This window comes from Mya arenaria, chromosome 4 (genome assembly GCF_026914265.1).
Source record: "Mya arenaria isolate MELC-2E11 chromosome 4, ASM2691426v1".
NCBI classification, from domain to species: Eukaryota; Metazoa; Mollusca; class Bivalvia; order Myida; family Myidae; genus Mya; species Mya arenaria.
In genome coordinates this window covers 5,225,965-5,244,730 of record NC_069125.1, presented here as the reverse complement: position 1 = coordinate 5,244,730, position 18,766 = coordinate 5,225,965, and the positions used below count along the sequence as shown (strand labels likewise).

At 35.8% G+C, this 18,766-nt stretch overlaps 3 protein-coding genes across 6 annotated transcripts in view; 2 read left to right on the top strand and 1 right to left on the bottom strand.

The window, feature by feature from the left end:
* The window catches only part of LOC128231315 (protein-tyrosine sulfotransferase 2-like), a 32,269-nt gene extending 20,135 nt beyond the window's left edge, over window positions 1-12,134 (bottom strand). The window contains exons 1-2 of one of the 4 annotated variants that reach the window (XM_052943968.1): window positions 954-976; window positions 502-578 (exon numbers count right to left, since the gene is read on the bottom strand). The gene's annotated coding sequence lies outside the window, so the exon portion shown is untranslated. Of the gene's footprint in view, window positions 1-501; window positions 977-12,047 lie in introns of those variants that run through there. The other 3 variants (XM_052943966.1, XM_052943965.1, XM_052943967.1) reach the window with 3 other exon arrangements.
* Window positions 12,135-16,147: 4,013 nt separating this feature from the next.
* LOC128232628 (X-box-binding protein 1-like) lies at window positions 16,148-18,766 on the top strand. The gene is made up of 3 exons (XM_052946293.1): window positions 16,148-16,460; window positions 17,032-17,349; window positions 17,523-18,766. Exons 1-3 carry the CDS (start codon window positions 16,285-16,287, stop codon window positions 17,692-17,694), a joined length of 666 nt encoding a protein of 221 aa, XP_052802253.1. The 5' UTR covers window positions 16,148-16,284; the 3' UTR covers window positions 17,695-18,766.
* On the top strand, window positions 17,730-18,386 carry LOC128229666 (uncharacterized). Its single transcript, XM_052941443.1, has one exon. The coding sequence runs from the start codon at window positions 17,730-17,732 to the stop codon at window positions 18,384-18,386; it is 657 nt and encodes a 218-aa protein (XP_052797403.1).

Below are 18,766 nucleotides of genomic sequence, written 5' to 3'. Positions count from 1 at the left end.
TTGACCATTCTAGTCTTGTTTGAGAAAATATTGTATGTGCCCATTTAGGAACCATCTGGTGTCTAGTCCCTTTAATGCTTAAACTTAACAACTTCCATCTGGTGTCTAGTCCCTTTAATGCTTAAACTTAACAACTTCCATCTGGTGTCTAGTCCCTTTAATGCTTAAACTTAACAACTTCCATCTGGTGTCTAGTCCCTTTAATGCTTAAACTTAACAACTTCCATCTGGTGTCTAGTCCCTTTAATGCTTAAACTTAACAACTTCCATCTGGTGTCTAGTCCCTTTAATGCTTAAACTTAACAACTCCCATCTGGTGTCTAGTCCCTTTAATGCTTAAACTTAACAACTTCCATCTGGTGTCTAGTCCCTTTAATGCTTAAACTTAACAACTTCCATCTGGTGTCTAGTCCCTTTAATGCTTAAACTTAACAAATTATGTTGAAAGGGACTTGTTTACATTTTTTTCCAACACAGATCAAATTTAAATATTTTACTTACTTTCATCTAGAAACACAAAATAACAACAGCCATTTTTTCATTGTTGGATGCCTTACCCTCAAAACATGAACTAATCCCTTTAAACAATGTGTGTATACCACGTGATAAATTTGGTCATAAATGCTATGTCGGAAGGCAACATTTTGCTTCGAATGAAGACTTTAAACAAAGATAACTTCACTATTTCTTTACCATTTTAAATGAAACAAAGCGCAGTCTACACCGCCTATGGAACCCCGCCTTCAGTCTTTTACTGGAGTTTGATTGAGAGTTTAGTTTGTTAAAACACTTCAACAAACCTGCTGCCCTCCGACATAGCATATATGAAGTATTTATCATGCGGTAAACACAGTTATTGTTTAAGTTGCAAAAGATTTTCACATAAAAAAGTGTAAAAAAAGTATCCAATTTTTTTTTCATTTCAATGAATATATCTATACATATGTACACACAATCCAACAAAAGAGCAATGTGTATAACCATGTCATCAATGCAAACAAGTAGTCAACAGGAAGTTCATTAAAGCACATTTTGTTCAATGCTTTCCAAAAGGAAACTGCCTCTTGACTGGTATAAGAACTAAACAAATAACCATATCCTGGTCATATTAGGCAGTATCGGTCAGGAAGGGTGATTGGTTTTCATGTAAATAATTACACACATATTTGAGTCATTTTATCCTCGCACTTATTTTATGATGGCTTATTCAAATGAATGCTTCTGTGTGTTGTTAAAATATCTATTTTGAAACAAAGAGCTTTCTGGCAGGACTGTTTGTCAAGTTTGTGGACAGATGCATATTCATTCTACCAATTCTTAATGCAAACAATATAACATAAACAACATTTCAGGCAAAATATTGTGAATATGTATTGAATATTTCATTTTAAAATTGGAACGCTTTCTACGTGCAGATTTTTACAGATGGTAAAAGCGAGAAAGAGGTTCATGCAAAAATATCCAACTGTCTGGAGGTTCAGATGGCTAAATCGAGTGTGAGTCACATGCAAAAATGTCAAATAATGTGTCAAAAGACCCAAAATAATGTGACTCTTTGAAAAATAAGATCAACATTACATAACTAGATTCATAATAAAAAAATATGAAGCCTGTCCACCAACATTACAAACAGCTCTTTGGTAATTTTCAGTAAAAATTATATGATTCAAAAAAGATGCAAATTACTCTTTTAACTGAATTTGAGACAAAAATTATATTAAATATTTAACTGAATTTCTTAATCTTATGATATTTTGTTTTATGCTCTTTGCCAAGATTTCCCCAATAAGTATATCTATATATGTTTGTTATACTCTCTGCCAATTGGAACAATTTTATACCAAAAAACACCAAGGCAATATCTGCCCTCTGCCACACTGTAACCCACTGACATCATGAAATTGAAAATACAGTTTTTGTTTGGTATGATGAATAAATATTGACTGCGTCAGGGTCACATAGCATTCGGTCAACCTTCGGAAAAACTTTCAACCTTGGCTTTGCCTCTGTCAACAGTTTTTACCTCAAGATGGCAATATGCACCATAACTAGTGTTGGGAATCGGACAGAAAAAATACTATCGATAATCGGTTCATGAAACTGATCAATGATCAATTATAAATCGATTTAATCATTATTAAATTAACTTTAGTCATCTTATTAAGGCATACATATACAGTACATGCACAAGTTATAAGCATCAATGTTCCCTTATAATATTGTTTGTACATTTCTTTGTATAAATTACATTATTTATTCTGAAAGTGTTTACAAGTTACTAGTACAGAACATGAGACCACAGGCTCTAATTTTGTCTAACATTTAATATTGTATAAATGTGTAAAATAAACAGAAAAAAATATCAATTTCTTTTTAATAATCAGTCAGTAACAAGTACAACAAGCAGGTGAACATTCTATATGTTTTACAAGAACATTTTCTTTCAGAAAACTGAGAAAACTAAATTCTTACATGGTAAAAAGTAAACGGGAACATGTTTTAAAAATCCGTTTTAAACCACAAACATGAGAAGTTGAGAACAAATTGTTAAGCAGTCAAATTACAAAAAAAAATGAATTAAGGTACTGTTAGAAAGTTACTCACTGACTGGATAAGAATTTGACTAGATAACTATATATAGTAACACCTTAACATTTCAACATTAACTAGCATTAACCAGAAAAAGAAAATGAGCCGGTAGTGGATACGTCCCTTGTTTCTATAATCTATTGTTCAAATTTCACTATCGATTGTCGCCGACGTAGGCCTTTCCAATCAATTGTCGATTAAAATCGATCATCGGCACAACACTAACCGTTACGCTAAAAACAGTCAATATTTATATAATATTATTATGTATATGAATATGTAAACAAATCATTATCCTGACCATAAGCGACACGTACGAACCTGTGACAAACAACCTCCAAACTCTGGTACACAAGAAACCAGCATTTTAATTAATCCGTCTTTAAATATCCAGATATTAAAGTAAGTTGTTCAAAAATATTCAATTTTTTTCAGCTTTTAACAAAATATTTAAATAATGCTTACATTGTTACAAGTATTTCCCATTTGTGTATTTTTATGAAACATCAGAAATTATGTTGTTCAAAAATATTCAATTTTTTTCAGCTTTTAACAAAATATTTAAATAATGCTTACATTGTTACAAGTATTTCCCATTTGTGTATTTTTATGAAACATCAGAAATTATGTTTCCACATGAGAAATATGTATGAAACCCTGGCAACTCACAATTACACATGATCTGTCATAATAACTTTTTTTATCCCAAAAACACCAAGCAAAATTTCTGTCTTTATATTTTCATAACACATTTTAGATTCACAAAACTGCCACATAGTCATTGGCGTAGCTCCCATAGGCACGGTAGGCCCGGGCCTACACTTCGTTTCCAAAAATGAAAATTACAAAACGTCCAAATCTGCTATAAAAGCTGAAAAGTAAAGGGGAGACAGCTTATGCCTATTATATATTCTAGTGAATCTCAAGGTTAACTAAGCGTATTTTTTCTTAAAGTTTAGTGCCTTTTTTTTTGAAGACAGTCGAACCGTTTAACAAATAGATTCGATAATATTTATACAGCAACCGGCAAGCGTCTGTTTAACTCGGCTTTACAAGTATAAGTTGCGAAGCGGGATTATATTTTGAATGTCATTCAACATGTTTCCCTCTTACCCCGATCCTGGAGATTCCGATGGATCGTGGAATAATGACTTCCAACTCAGACTTTTATCACAGATGTGGGAGTTAGTCAGTGTTTTCAAATTTTCATCGAGGTACGTGTGGGTGACAGAAAGGAATAAATTATGTTTGCGTTTGTTTTGCTTCAATGGTAGAAGAGAAGCATGTCGTTCGTGAACAGTCTTTAGGGTTTGTCACTTGCACTTGTCAATAAAGGGAGTATATTTTGCACAAGGCATACTCGAATATCGGCAAGGCACCGGCTTTGATATTTTGAAGATTCGGGGCCAGTGCTAGAAACTCTTCAGGAAAATGGTGCCGTCAAAGCCAGCGATCACCTCAACGCTATACTGTAGTTCCAGTTTATTGTTACTCTTGTGACAACAGAGCACATTTTGAGCAATCGAGTAGGTTTTACAGCAGAACTTAGCAGTAATAGTTTGTGCTTATTACTACATGCGACTTCAGTTAATATTTGAAAAAAATGGGGAAAAAACACAGCAAAAACATAGATAATAACTTCATAAATTTTAAAATTATTCTCAGAACAAAACGTGTTGCATCTAGAGACTTATGTATGATATTTTATAATAAAAAGTAAATGATCAGTTAAAAAGTATCTGCCTGCTTTCTTTTATTTTTCATACACGATGAAACAGTGAATTTATGCATAAACATAATATCTCATATACATCTAGGTGGACATTGATCTGTTGGAGGCAATCGAGCAAACGCAGGTGGTCATGCAGATATATCGAGCTGAGAGGGTTGACCCCCTTGTATGGGATGCCCTTTATCAGGAAGCTGTGACTTTAGCTGACGAGTTCCATGTTCATGTGTAAACATATAACCTGTATTTACAATCCGCCCAGTTAGCTCAATCGGTAGAGCGTTGGACTTTAAATCGGACAACCCGGGTTAGATTCCCAGGCGGATCAGGTCACTTCTGTTGTGATTTGTTATGAAATCCTTTCTACGACTATTCGCACTGTACCACTGCCCCTGGCATGTACAGAAGTTGTCAGTTCCTTGCAAAGGTGAAGGCACATAGTACTGGTTAACCGCCTGATAGTCTGCCCAGGATAATTGTGCGGTGGTTGAACTGCCACTCTGGGACCCTTCAATGTGCTCCACCGGGACCCGGAGTATAAACTACTAACACCACCACCTGTATTTGCATGTTGATTTCATGTGGTTGCCAATAAATACATGTATTGATCCGCTGGTGCATATAGCAAAGCGTCTTAACGCAATAATTTACAATTCAACGGAACACAAATAAATGATAAAAAACGTTTTTGTAACAGTTCTAAATGCATCGAGATCCGTATTCAGATATACGCGGTAAACTTCTATTAGGTATTTTGCATTATTCTACCTAGAACAGTTCAATCGATTCGGCAATTAACGATATCGATTGAATGTTTTATTTTTGTTTTACCTAGATTGACCCAGCAGTGCCAAGACAAGCAGCCAGAGAGAGAAGAAGGGTGAACTATGATGTACAGGACCCCGGTCGGTATTGGACGGTTTTCCTCCTCTACGTTTTTGTTGACCACCTGCTTCAAGAAATGGATACTAGTATCCTAAAGAATGAAGAGCGCTTCCAGGCTCAGTGGTTAATTCCGACCAAATTTGAAGTCTCCAGCTGGCCAATGTGGACAGGATCTACGAGGCATATGAACCAGACATGCCCAAGACTCGCCAAGAGTTCAGCGAGGAAGTAAGAAGGTGGAATCTGCGATGACAGCTGAAAGATACAAAGCCTTCGACACTGCTGGCGACACTCAACAAGACATCGGAGGCAGCTTATCCCTGCATATGCATTATACTGCAGATACTGCTGACCATGCCTGTCACATCCGCCTCATGTGAGCGCTCCTTCAGTTCCATGAGTCGCATGATGACATGCCTTTATTCTACAATGATCGGCGAGAGGCTATCCGCACTTGCCGTCCTCGAAATTCATCGCGATATTGCGATAGACATAAACAAAATCATAAACACATTTGCTTCAGTCAAATGCATGAACTTGGATTTCATTTAAAGACACTCAATATATCATCGTAAACAAAACCAACTAGACACGCTTGTTTAACCATTACAAACATATTTTCTATTTTGAAGCTTTTTTGACAAGTTAGTATCAACCTTTGTATTTCAGTTCTGTTTTTGTACATCATACGTAAGACAAAACTGAAACTATTTTGAAGACTAAAAAGGCTCCAGATATACGCCAAATCGCACCATATCGGATCTATAGTTTAAAAAAACTCTAGGGGGAGGGCCCCCAAACCCCCCTACCAAGTGGGCCTATACTTCTAAATAGGCCCAGCTACGCCCCTGATAGTCACAACTCTATTATGCTAGTAAGAAAAATACCTTAAAGGAAAATAACCCTATTACAAGGAATTTTGACAGGCATATGGATTGAGCTATGTTCAGTGTTACAAACCTCTGAAGCCCTTATACTCATAATATAGTTGATTTAAATCATCCAGATATCCTTTTTATCAATCCATGGTCACAGTTTACTGGCAATGCCTTTCAAACAAGTTCATCCAGAAATAAAATTGATCAAGTGTTTCACAATCATGGAACTAATTGTGCATGTAAAATAATATAATACACTGTGTCTTTAACAAGTCTATTTGAAGTGTCACGTACAATGTAGATGGAAATTCAAATGACAACCATTTATATAAAGCATTTAACGTTGTTGTTTTTGTTTTAATCCATTTTCCCTCATCCATATTCAAGACATTGCTTAAACTCCATTAGATGTAAATGTTCATGCATTCATGATCAAGAAATGCAGACTGCATTCTACTGTCACACAAAGATGCAACCATTAACCATAAACTTCACTGTGTCATTATCATTTTAACTGTTGATTAACATGTAATAAATCTTGTGTATTTAGCTTATTTCTATAGTTTTTTTTATAATATGTTTTATGATGAATTTAGCTAAAATATGCAGACTTAAGCAGACCTTAAGTTATGTAAAATATTTTTAAAGTTCATATGAATTTATCCATGTTGGTTTAAACCAGGGCCCATTATTCACTCAAGTCTTATATGTGAAAACTTGAAGTGAATCATAAAATTGCTCTAAAAAGAGTAATTAAAAAATAAATATTCTATATCTGTAACAAATAATTGGTTCTACAATTAATTAAACATCTTTTATGGAAAATAAATGTACCGTCCCTCTAATCCCCACAACACACAGATTTACCAGTTTGACAACTTTTATATTTTTTTCTTGGAATGAGCCAATTCACTCATAAATATCTGTACCATTGATACAAGACTGCTGACAAAAGATCAGATCACACTTTTTCATATTTATGTTCGAAAATTAATGTTTTAATGGCTGAAAGCATTACTAATGCTGAAAAATGCATTAAACATCAATTTTTGAACATAGATATGATTTTTTTAACAGCATAATCCATTATATCACTAGTTTCCATAAATTTTCACAAAAATTGTCAATAAAAGAAAATAAAAAATTGTCATAAAGTTCATTCCATGAGACTGCAGCTTTAAAAGGTACAAAATAGAGCGTTTCAATTTTAATGAGAGTTGTTGTAAGGTGAAACAAACTGTCAACTAAGGGCCCCAATTTTCACTGATCTAAATAAGCAAAGGTTTAACAGCGGTATATCAACTCATTTCTGCAGTTCTCCCAAAGGCCCTTTACGGTAAACATGGAACACCATTGAGTGAAATATTACACCTGGAGCGTGCGCATAGATTTTGTTGAAAGCACATTCAACAAATGCCAAAATATGTCAATGTAAACGTTGCATTTCTAACATTAGATGCATTACCGATAAAAACATACATCGATCATAAAGAGCTGGTCATGTTCGGCCAATTATGTTGTTTGCATGAGGACTAGTTAGCGACAGTTATTTTTAATGTTCGCTTTTCAAACGGCGAACACCAGTGCCTTGGCTTAATACAAGATATTGTGAGAATCTTAAACAAGTACGGGCTGTAAAATGTTTTCGATCTACTTCTAGCTTGCAGGAAATTTCCTTCAAAGTTGACCTGGAAATATATACTTAAGAGAAACGTGCTAATATATGTGAAAACATCATTGTTGAACACTCTGGTGTCTGATAATGAATGGCTATATCCACTGTTCAAAAGTTTGGACTGTTGCGAGGAACGAAAATAAAAGAACGATAATGTGCACTTCACTTCTTAAAGCTGCTGGACAGTTAATTTCAAAACACTTCTTTATGCGCTGCAGCTGATGCGGTTTGCTTACGGAGAATGGTACAGAACACGCACTATGCTTTTGCCCTGTTAATGAGGCTAATAGAAAGCTAGTTTGGGATGCGTTATGTGATTTAAGTCAAACATTGTTCTTACAAATATTTAAGCATTAATTTAAACGAACAGTGTCAGTTCATTTTCAAAATTTCTACTGACAACAATGGCAGAAGTCTTCACCCTTTGAACCTGGCAACTTCGCTGTGCAGATAATTTCGTTAACGGTGTGCCGATATTGTACTTATTAGCTTGGGCTTAAAGGTCTTCATTTTTTATTTTTGTTAAGACAACCTTGCCACTGGCTGTAATATAGAGCTGCGACTAGATATTGCAGTATAATATGTCATGTGTTAGTTTGAATATTAATTGTTACCACCTTTAAAATTTCTTTACAATCTACAAACTATTAGTATCATTGTATGTTGACAGTATTATTATCACTTTTGTATTATGTCCTTTGTATAGGTATACTTGTATATTGCAATAATCCATATATACACACTGTTGAAATTAACCTTCTGTATATGTATATATATATATATGTTTTGCTCTCCAACTTGGAGGAATATAAAACCTATCTACTTCAATGTAAATGTCAAAACAAGCTCACACAACAAAGAATCGGCTTTTGTTGTACATTTGTATATATAAAAGTCATGAATGTATTAAATAAAACTATGAATTATTTACTTCCTATAATAATGTTTCATTTAAAATAATTCTTTGCCATCACCGAAAGTATTTCTCCTTATTTTTGAAAGCTGCTCTCTAAACAGCAACAATTTTAAACTTAAATATTGTAGCTTATATACCAGGGCGCGACAATAACCGTAACCCAGTGACTTGAGACATATATTTTTTGTTCAGTGTAAAAAAACACCTTTACAAAACTTAAATGATCTCTTCATGTTTATAGCACTGCCTGGTATTTGGTAAATATAGCAGTCATCGAAATCAGACTTTTAGATGAACAAGCTCAAATTCTTATACTATTGTTTGGCATTGCAAGCCATTCTATATAAAATTCCCAAAAAACATTTTACCAGTGCAGGGCTTGCGGGCTTGTGTTAATTTCGACTACTGATATAGTACATAAAGAAAGCCAGTCTTCCTTAAAAAGGCCATGATTAATGGATGTTTAGGATAATTGTTAGCCTATAATTTTATGAATAATATCTACGAATAATGACATTATTTATGTATTACTAAATATTATGCCAAACTTTAGTGATGTGAATTACGTCATTATTTTTTCTTGATGTGGCGATTCATAAGGTGTACTTCAGAGAATCCTAGTGGGAATGTTGAAGCGTTCTTATTCAACAGGGGAATGCGCAGTTTATCAGAAGACATTATTAAAGCACTTTTAAAGCTGTCTATAGAGTATTTGTAAACAATACTGTCACTGAGTTTATTCCAATCTAACAGAGTTCTTGGGAAGAAAGAGTTTTCTAACTTTTTGCATTGATGGGTTGGAAACACTTGCTATTGTTGGTTTCGGACAATGTTCAATGTATGAAGACTTTTAGGCCATATAAACAGCCGCTTCAGAGTCTTTGACAATTGTTGATTTTGCGACTCTACGCGTCCATATCCCACTTGTTGTTTTCCTAGCCAAGAATGACAGATCCCAGCGCTAAATATATTGAGCGAAAAATAACGGGCACCTGCTGGATGGTTTCAAAATGGCGATACTTAATTGACAGAAGTCGATCTAAATTTAACTTATTATTTGTGTTTCACTTAACACTTAAAGTGTAATAAGTAAAAGGTATTGGGTAAAGTAATTAAAGTGTAACTTTTGTGTTTTTATTTAACAGTAAAGTGTTAAGTATTGTGGAGTAACAGTTGAAGAATATATTTTACATTGGTATGGATCAGTCGCAAATTTATCACAGGGTTTAATTATATATGCCTGTTTACGTTTAATTATATATGCCTGTTTACAGTTATAATGCCCTTCCTGTCTTGAAGCTTAATTCGATTATCAACTGATGGTGTGTTTTAACAACACCTATTGGGTGACACTTAATAAATCAGCAGGGCACATTTCATGCATTGTTTTGATTGAAACTGACAGAATTTGCGTAAGAAATGTCAATTAGACTGGTCAGATAAAAGGTCGATCGATTTTCATTGGTTAAAACTATAATTTTTATCCAATCAGAGAGGATGTAACAAATTAAAGCGTTCTTCATAACATATGTCATTGTCATCAAAAGGATTAATAATTTAAAGGTGACAGTAAATTATTCAGTAAAGAAAAGGATTAAAATAACTAATAGACAATGCTGTTCTTTGTTATGCCTCACTAATATGTTTACATACATGACATTGACCTTCATCGCAAATATCGGAAAATAACAGAACTTCCAGAAGAGAAACTGAAAGTAGACAATTCGGATGAAATGACTTTTATTTATTTATTATGGTGGTGATGTTTTTATTTTTTGATCAATGCCAAAAGAAGATATGTTTATGAACTTAAACAATAAATTATGCATTTGCTTTTTATCAGAAGCAAACAAACCTGACTATTTGGGAATTGAAATGAAAAATATTGATAATTCATTCCATTCTCTCTATTAGTCTGAAAGTCATCATTTATGATCATAGGCAGCAGATTTTGTATCCAATTTTAGAGGAAGGTAAGCCCATTAAATTGTCTCTGAAACATATTTTTCTGTGAAGTATTCTATTTTGCAAGTGAGTGATTTTATTATGCAATATGGTTGTGTCTCATAAAAATATAGATGAAGTGCTGGAAAAAGAGGTAAACAAGGTGAATTGGCATGTGTGTCATGCCCGTAATGCTACATGGCGATGATGAAAATCCCCTGGTATGTGACCAAAATCCCCTTAAATTCTGGACATAATCCCCTCGGGAGCCTTTCAAAATTATGGCAATTTTTTTTTTTTTTCGTTCTTGCATCTTAAAATACTTTGAAATTTTGCCGAATTAGATCTGCTAAAAAATCCCCCTGAATACTACCAAACTCCCCCTGAATTTTAAGACTTTTGAACAAATCCCCCTGAATGGTCTCCAGAAAATATGGCATGTACGAGTTTAGCCCTGATTGTTCTTTTTTGTCTTAGCATTTTCAAATAGTGTTTGATATTGACGGCCGTATTGACAACAATATTACAGCAAAAAATTGTAGTTTGAAACGCCGTATAATGAACCTTAGAAAAGATGTCATATAGTCTAAAATAATAGACGTGTTATACGGGATTCTTCCAATCCCTAACGTCTAAACGGGAATGTGCATAAAACGGGGGTGTTTTAAAAATATTGAAATTGTTTTAAGTGAAGTATTTTTTGGTTGAAATTGATCATAAAGAGTTATATTCATATTTTACCATGTAAGTGAAATGTTATTTTGCACTTAACAAGCATTTAATGCATTAAAACAAGTTGTTTACCTTTCCAATAAAACGAAAGTTGACTGACACAGAAAACAATTATGCGAAGGGGAACAACTCGATACAATCGTAATAACTCGACCTCCTCCGACAAAGCTTCGAGATAGACCTCGTTGCACAAACATAACAACTCGGCCATGGCCGAAATGTTCCGAGCGATTTAAAACTGTGCCCTGAAGCCTTGCAGGTGCCCTTCATGTATATATCGTTATGTTTTGACAGAATGAAATGAAGAAAAGCCGTCAAACTCATAATTATAAGTTGGATATTTATTTTTTGTGTACGGAACTAATATAAAATAACATTATCTGGTAATATTTCTTGTTTTTATGATATTTTAAAGACGCTATATGCTTTAACCCAGATTCCTGATCGGAACAACTACCCACTTTTGATACTAAACAATTTGTACGTGAAGGATTTGCCATATCAAAAATCTAAAAAAATCCGTCAGCGTACAATTATTTGGACTAAGATGTCATAGTCCAAATCGGACAAAATAATCCGGGTACTAATGCACTTCAATTATTAAAGAAAAGAATCATTATAGAGATTAAATTAAATCAATAATGTTTTCGGTTAGTAATAAGAACTAATATTGCAGATCAAGAAGATAATATACTCTACCCGAATATTAGGGGAAACGCATTCATTCATCCAACTTTGATAAAATAAACAGATGCTGGCTGTACCCGGAAGTAAATCAGTTATCGTTACTGACTGGTTAGATTCTATGAAAAGACAATATAGTACAAATTGGAATGGATTTCAAGGAAATGATACGGCCTTTTTATGCATAATTAAATGTACATGGTTTCTTTGATGTTCGACGAGGACCTCTTTCTTCAAAAAACATTGTTCACTAACCCTAACCTTTAAGATAACGTTTGTCCACCCTGGGAATATGATGTAAATTGACTATCCATGCCCATATCACTTAAAGGGGTGAGGACCATGCCCCATATCTTTCCGGCTAACAGGAGGTCTCTTGCTCTGGTCGTGGACCAGGATGCTGGGATCATATACTTTACATGTATACTGGGTGCAATGTGGCAAATGCAGCACGTGCACCTGAAGCGCGAGATTCTCGCTTGAGGATATTCTAGCTAAATGCGCGCAGTCTAGAAGCGAAGAAAGAAATCACCGTAAACTGATTAGCTGCATGTGGATATGCACTGGGGCGCTTCAGTGTCTTAGAGATTAATGACGGTTGCAATTACATTCATTAGTGGCTAGAAGACGGCCTGCCATTTTCTGTTGGGTGATGTCATAATGGTATGTCACCTGAACCGTTTGACTGTAATGTGAACAGCATAGCCGACACTAATGAGAAGAAACCTCACCCCAACACACACACTTACGGGAATTTACCCGTGCAACATTTCTACTCCCAGTTCATTTTGAAAGACAGTATAAAGCATCAGGCGATTTTGTCTTTATATGCAAAACATGGGTGGGGTAGTTTTACCCTAATCGCACACTTGGAAACAATGTGATTTGGAAACAATGTGGACTGGATGCTTGTATGTGTATAACGGCTTCCGGCGTCTCTGTTACATATACACTCGACGAAGCACGGTGCACTAATGTAATGTATGAATTTAAGTTTTGGTTTTGTGAATGCAACATGGAGGAAAAAAAATGAAAAGTAATAGTCTTGACTTTCACCTCCTAGCGGTATGAACATCGTATTGCTGGCTTCTGCATACAGGTTCAGTGTACACTAACAGTCTACAGCTAACCCAAAGCAAAGATATAAGTTGTAATTTGATTTGGACAAATTCGATAATGAAGATGCGAGGAGAGAGGTATAAATGATAAGCTCTGAGCTACCTCCTCAAACCTTAATTATCATGTATGTAATTTATGTCTTTGCTAAATGTACTCATATATACAAAAAATATTGTTTAAACCAAGAAGCAATCCATTGCACATTGATTTATTTTCATAAGATTACTAAATAGTCTATGGACAACTGACATATTTACACGCAAAATAGCACTGATTCCCAGTGCTTCGCGACCCCAACACCATGTATGGGGAGAAAGTCCACATTTGGACCAAATATTAAACAAGATTAGAAGGAAGTTAGTTTTTTATAAGAAAAATAAAAATAAGTTGAACGTAACCATTATGTGTATTCGATAAAGTCTCCAAATCCGGCGTACGTGCACAAACAATGCGGCGAAATGATAAACAAAAAAATGTTGATAAAGTAGATCCCTCAAGTTCAGCCTGTTTTTGACATCACAAACCACTCAGCTTCAGAACCTATACATATGGAAAGTAGCCACTGGTCAGAGATGGTATAGCCATGCTTTGAATCACTGTCATGTGTAAATTAAAAGAAATAATGGGCAATTGGTGTAGTTTGCCTGTACTCGCCACTGGCAAGAAAGTGCAAAATTTGCTGAATAGGTTTTAGATGAAGCGAAAAGGCGTGGTTTCAAGCCAGATCTACGCTGTACGTATGTGTCAACAAAATAGTTCCATTAGCAGAGGACCAATCATCTATACATATGCGACCCTTTTTCACATATCCAAAACGACACGCATGTCAACATACACGTGCGAACTTGTTCATCCAACTATGTAAAGCAAAGGATAAACTAACTACTACCCAGCCCCACACAGGAGGCGGAGCTTATCATGTTGCGTGCAGCCAGCGGACCATTACAGCCTCTTTTTTAGGTCATTGACTCGTACACGCAGGAGCTGAACAGGGTCGTTCCAGTAGTCGCACTGACTTTAAAGAAAAGACTGCCGGCGGCGATTTTCATTTTGAGACAACATATTCAAATTGCCGATGAATGAACAGATACACAAACTTGCCAACAACTTCGTTTATGCATTAGATAGTGCCCTATACCACAACCTGTACGTAAACAATAGCAATCCATCAGGAAAGCAGATATAAAGGAGCTGAGAGCATGTGCGTTTCGGATATTAAGCTTTAAAAACGTTGTTTTTCATATTATTTTTGTTCATATTGATCACTCCCCTGGCTAGGGAGTGCAAGAATATTGCGTACATTGTAAGTTCGAATCTCACCGGAAATACACACGCGAAAATAATTGCTAACAAAATGTATAAAAAGCATTTAAAACTGTCAGACATTTATCCCACTTACCCTAGGTTAAATTGCACATAGTTGTATTACGGTAATTAATATGGCAATCAAGCATGGTATACAATGTACATAACCCCGATATACTTTGGAGTAAATGATTCCTTTTAATTACATAAAAAGGCATAATATTAGCATATTCAAAGATTCAGATTTTCTTTTCAGACTATTAAGGGAATGGGTAATTAAGCACACATCAATGCTCGCCTCCCCTCCCCTCCCCTGCATGGTGCATTTGGGTACTTTTTACTCATCTATTGAAATTAAAATAAATAGTAATCTTGGACGACTGAAGGCAGGGAGGTGGAGATAAATAAAGAATATTCATTTTGTTTAGCCATAGTCGGAAAACTACGAACTCAACCGCAGTTTTATTCGGTAGTGTTCGCGCAGCTACGATGTTGCCGATGTAACATTTTCTAGTCCAAAATGATACATTTTGGACGTATTTTATTACTGTTTTCTCCTATATCAAAATGAGATAAATAGTAAAGTTGGAGGATTGATGTGTAGTCTGCTGAGAGAATAAAAATGAATATTCATGTTGTTTAGCCATAAAAAAAAAGAGAAAGAGGGTACTAGTCTAATCTAAGTTCAATCGGAACACCTCGGCAAGTTTCCAACTGCAGGTCTATAGACTGGTGTCAGACAACCTTGTAACCAGAAATCAGAGGCAAAAGTACAAGAATATACATGTGGGATAAATATGAAGATGACAACCTCACAACATCTCAACTGCTCAGGGAAGCCAGTCACCTGATTGGTATGGGTCCAATCCCAGCATCAATCGAAAACCGCAGCGAAGACGATGAGTAGTATGACAATAAATTGACTAATTGTGTATTGTGCTGTATGTTGACAATATGTATTCAAGTATTTGTGATCTTCATGTTGATGATATGTATTGTATATCATGTATGTTTCCATATTTACACATGTTGTGTATTGCATATGAATTATGTATTACCATGTTTTATGCCCATATCATTGAATTTAATTTATTTATATAGTGCTTTTGTTATAACCATGTGCTTTAAACATTATTATTATTAACATCAATTATTTGTACTGTAACATGTGTTGTTCATTTATTGATTTGTAACAAATAATATTAATGCATCTCTTGTATTTATGTTACTATCATAAAAATAGCTACTATATTAATTGTCATGAACCTTAAAAGTCAATTTCTAACAGCTAAATAAACATCTTTAACAGTGTAGCAAATGTGTGAAGTCTTGCATTCAAATGGCGATAATTACTAGTTATTATCACCTTTCAGGCAGTGTGCCATCACACAATAGCCACTATATAATACATATGTGGTTCACTTGGTCCAGAAATGGTACACTTAGGAACTGGTTCACTTGTGAAATGGTTCACTTCCTCCTGCACCCATCTCGAAGCTTGCCGGAGATGGCCGAGTTGTTACGATTGTATCTAAGTTATATTCGGTAGTGTTCGCGCTGCTACGATAGTTGCCGATTGCATCAGAAAACGGAAAACCCAGTATCCGCGTCATCGCTAAAATTAGTAACATATGTAATTTTCGTCCAATTGAATGCGAATATGTCTATTTACGTCAAACCAATACACAAGAGCCACATCATCGTTCAGACAAGCCAAGAGATGGACACGTATACATAACAAACGCTTTATTGTTGACAAATTATGTAGCGCACTTTTTTCACGGATACCCGTTGAATTATACATTCGGAATCGACAAATGACCTCAAAATGACTACGCTTCAGCCTCAGACGATTGTGATAAAAACGCTGTCGGCTCGGACGCCGACGACGTTGACAGTGTCCAGTAAAATCGAGCAAGATATGCTGGACGACCTGTACGGGGACGGGCAGCGGAAACGCCGCCGCCTTACACACCTGTCCCCGGATGAGAAGATGCTTAGAAGGTAACTTTGATTAATTAACTTTCGTCAATATGTCACACTACATGTAGGTGACAAGTTACATATACTACAAAGACTTGACTGTACATGCACCATATTTTAGTAACCCTTGGATGAAAAGTGCGCCCGCTGTGGGCACTCGAAACCATGACCGCTGAATTGCTAGCATGGATCTAACCAAATGAGCTAAATATGTGGCTGGTTCTAGCCCTAACAACACGCCTTCCATATTAACCTTTTTGGGCCGACAGAGGGCTCTGAGGCACTCCTGCCATTTACCGCAGCCACCTTTAAAGCAAACCGGTTGTGGGGCTCAGACCTACAAGTGCAGGAACACTAGCATATGGTGCTTAACCAATTGAGCTAACCGGGCAACTGCTTCTCCCTCCACACACTGCAATATACAATAACACTGGATATTGTTTTTGCCAACAACATACAAACAATACAACATAAGGTTGTCTTTTGAACTGACGATGAGAAAGATGCTAATGATACTTCAGCTTTAAGCTTTAAATAGATAAAACGATAAAAATGATGTATTGTAACGGAAAACCTTTTACATAAATTTCAGAAAACTGAAGAACAGAGTGGCAGCTCAGACAGCGAGAGATCGTAAGAAGAATTTTATGTCTGAACTTGAGGAACAAGTTGCACTGTTACAAGAGGAGAATCGCAAACTTGCTAGAGAGAACCAGTCCTTGAAGTCAGAGTCTGGTTCCCTGCAGCATGAGAACGAGAAACTCCGTGGGCGACTGTGTCAGCTTAGTGGTGCGTCAAGCGAGGTAGAGGCGGGGCGATCTGCAGTATCAACTGACCTTCAGCAGCGAGGCCAAACCCTGCCTGTATCTTGCTTGATGAACACAAACGCAATACAGATGCTGACATTAAGGTACATTATACTTGAAAAGTTCTAATATCTTTTAAAATGATATGTTAATTAATATGGTTTTTAACATGCATTCATTCTGGTTGTAAAATTGTATTCTAGAGGCTTAGAGCTCTTTTGTACTATTTGATGTTAGTTTTAACTGATCTTCTGTAAAACTTTTGTTTCCTTTCCAGCCTGACAGTCTTGTTAGCCTGTTGCCGGCAAAGTGCAAGCCCACTTGGCAAAGTTCCGACATCACGGTCACGCCCTCGACCATACCCTTCCCCGTTACAGAGGCCGACCAAACAGATGAGAGCCCAGTGGTGGGGCCCACAGCAACAGAGCTGGAATCCTTCAAAGAACTGATTCAGTTTGACCATGTGTATTTTAAGCCTCAGCCCATGGGCAAGATTGACTTGAATGGTCAAGCTAAACTCATTTCGTCAGTTTTGAATAAAAGTAATGATAAAAATTCATTGCTGAAAAAAGAAAGTGCAAAAAATTATCTGAAAAATGTTCAAATAATCATCACATCAGATGAGTTGAATAGCAATAGTGACAATGTTGCAGAAGAGAAGGTCAACAATCAGGTTTGTAAAAATGAAAATGTGTTTGATATTGACTTTTTGAAAACAGAGCCAGAAAATGAAATAGACTCTGACATGCTTACAGATTTGAACTTTGACCTCTTGGAAGACTTGGAAAAAATTCTCAAAGCTGACTCTGATGGTCTGTCTTGTCCAGGAGACGATACACTTATGACCTCACAGGAAAATGATCATGTAAAAACTGAACAGCCAAGAGGCACAAAGCGAAAAAGGAGTGTTAATGAAATTGGCGCCATAGTTGACGATCTCAAATCAGTGGAAGTCCCATCATCACCTGTGAAACTTGAGCCCGTGGACTCAGACTATTCAAGTTTAGGAGTTCCTTCCCCTTACAGTGCTTGCTCTCCTTACAGCAGTGTAGACATTGCCTCCCCTGAACCAGTAGAATCCCCATTGGCAGACACCTTCTGGGAAGAATCATTCACAGAATTGTTCCCTGACTTAATGTAATAGCCTGTAAACTCAGTTGACCTCAGGTTTCATGGGGTTCAAAAATATGAACAGCTCGTCCAATATTTTGTTGGTCATATCATGTTCCATAGAGCTAAATCTTATAAGCTTGCATCTTTGTAAATGAAATTCATCAAATCTTCAAATTTAAGTATCTCTGCTACTTAATGCATCATATTTATTTGTTCAAAATGAGCAGTCATACCAGTAGTGGAGTTATTCATTCTCAGTGGTGGTGGGCACAGCCACAATGATTTTAGGAGGCCAACTTGTACGTCTCTTTTAATGACAATATTGTTATGTATGTTATTTATTTGATTTTATTCATGATCTTTTCCTGTGATGTAAATAAAAAAAACATGGACTGATCCTTAAAATAG

What these genes read in the sequence shown, in the direction of transcription:
- LOC128232628 (XM_052946293.1), top strand. Translation starts at nt 16,285, where the DNA reads ATGACTACGCTTCAGCCTCAGACGATTGTGATAAAAACGCTGTCGGCT. An exon ending in GATGAGAAGATGCTTAGAAG is followed by an intron (nt 16,461 to 17,031) that starts GTAACTTTGATT and finishes CATAAATTTCAG; the next exon opens with AAAACTGAAGAACAGAGTGG. An exon ending in ATACAGATGCTGACATTAAG is followed by an intron (nt 17,350 to 17,522) that starts GTACATTATACT and finishes TTTCCTTTCCAG; the next exon opens with CCTGACAGTCTTGTTAGCCT.
- LOC128229666 (XM_052941443.1), top strand. Translation starts at nt 17,730, where the DNA reads ATGGGCAAGATTGACTTGAATGGTCAAGCTAAACTCATTTCGTCAGTT.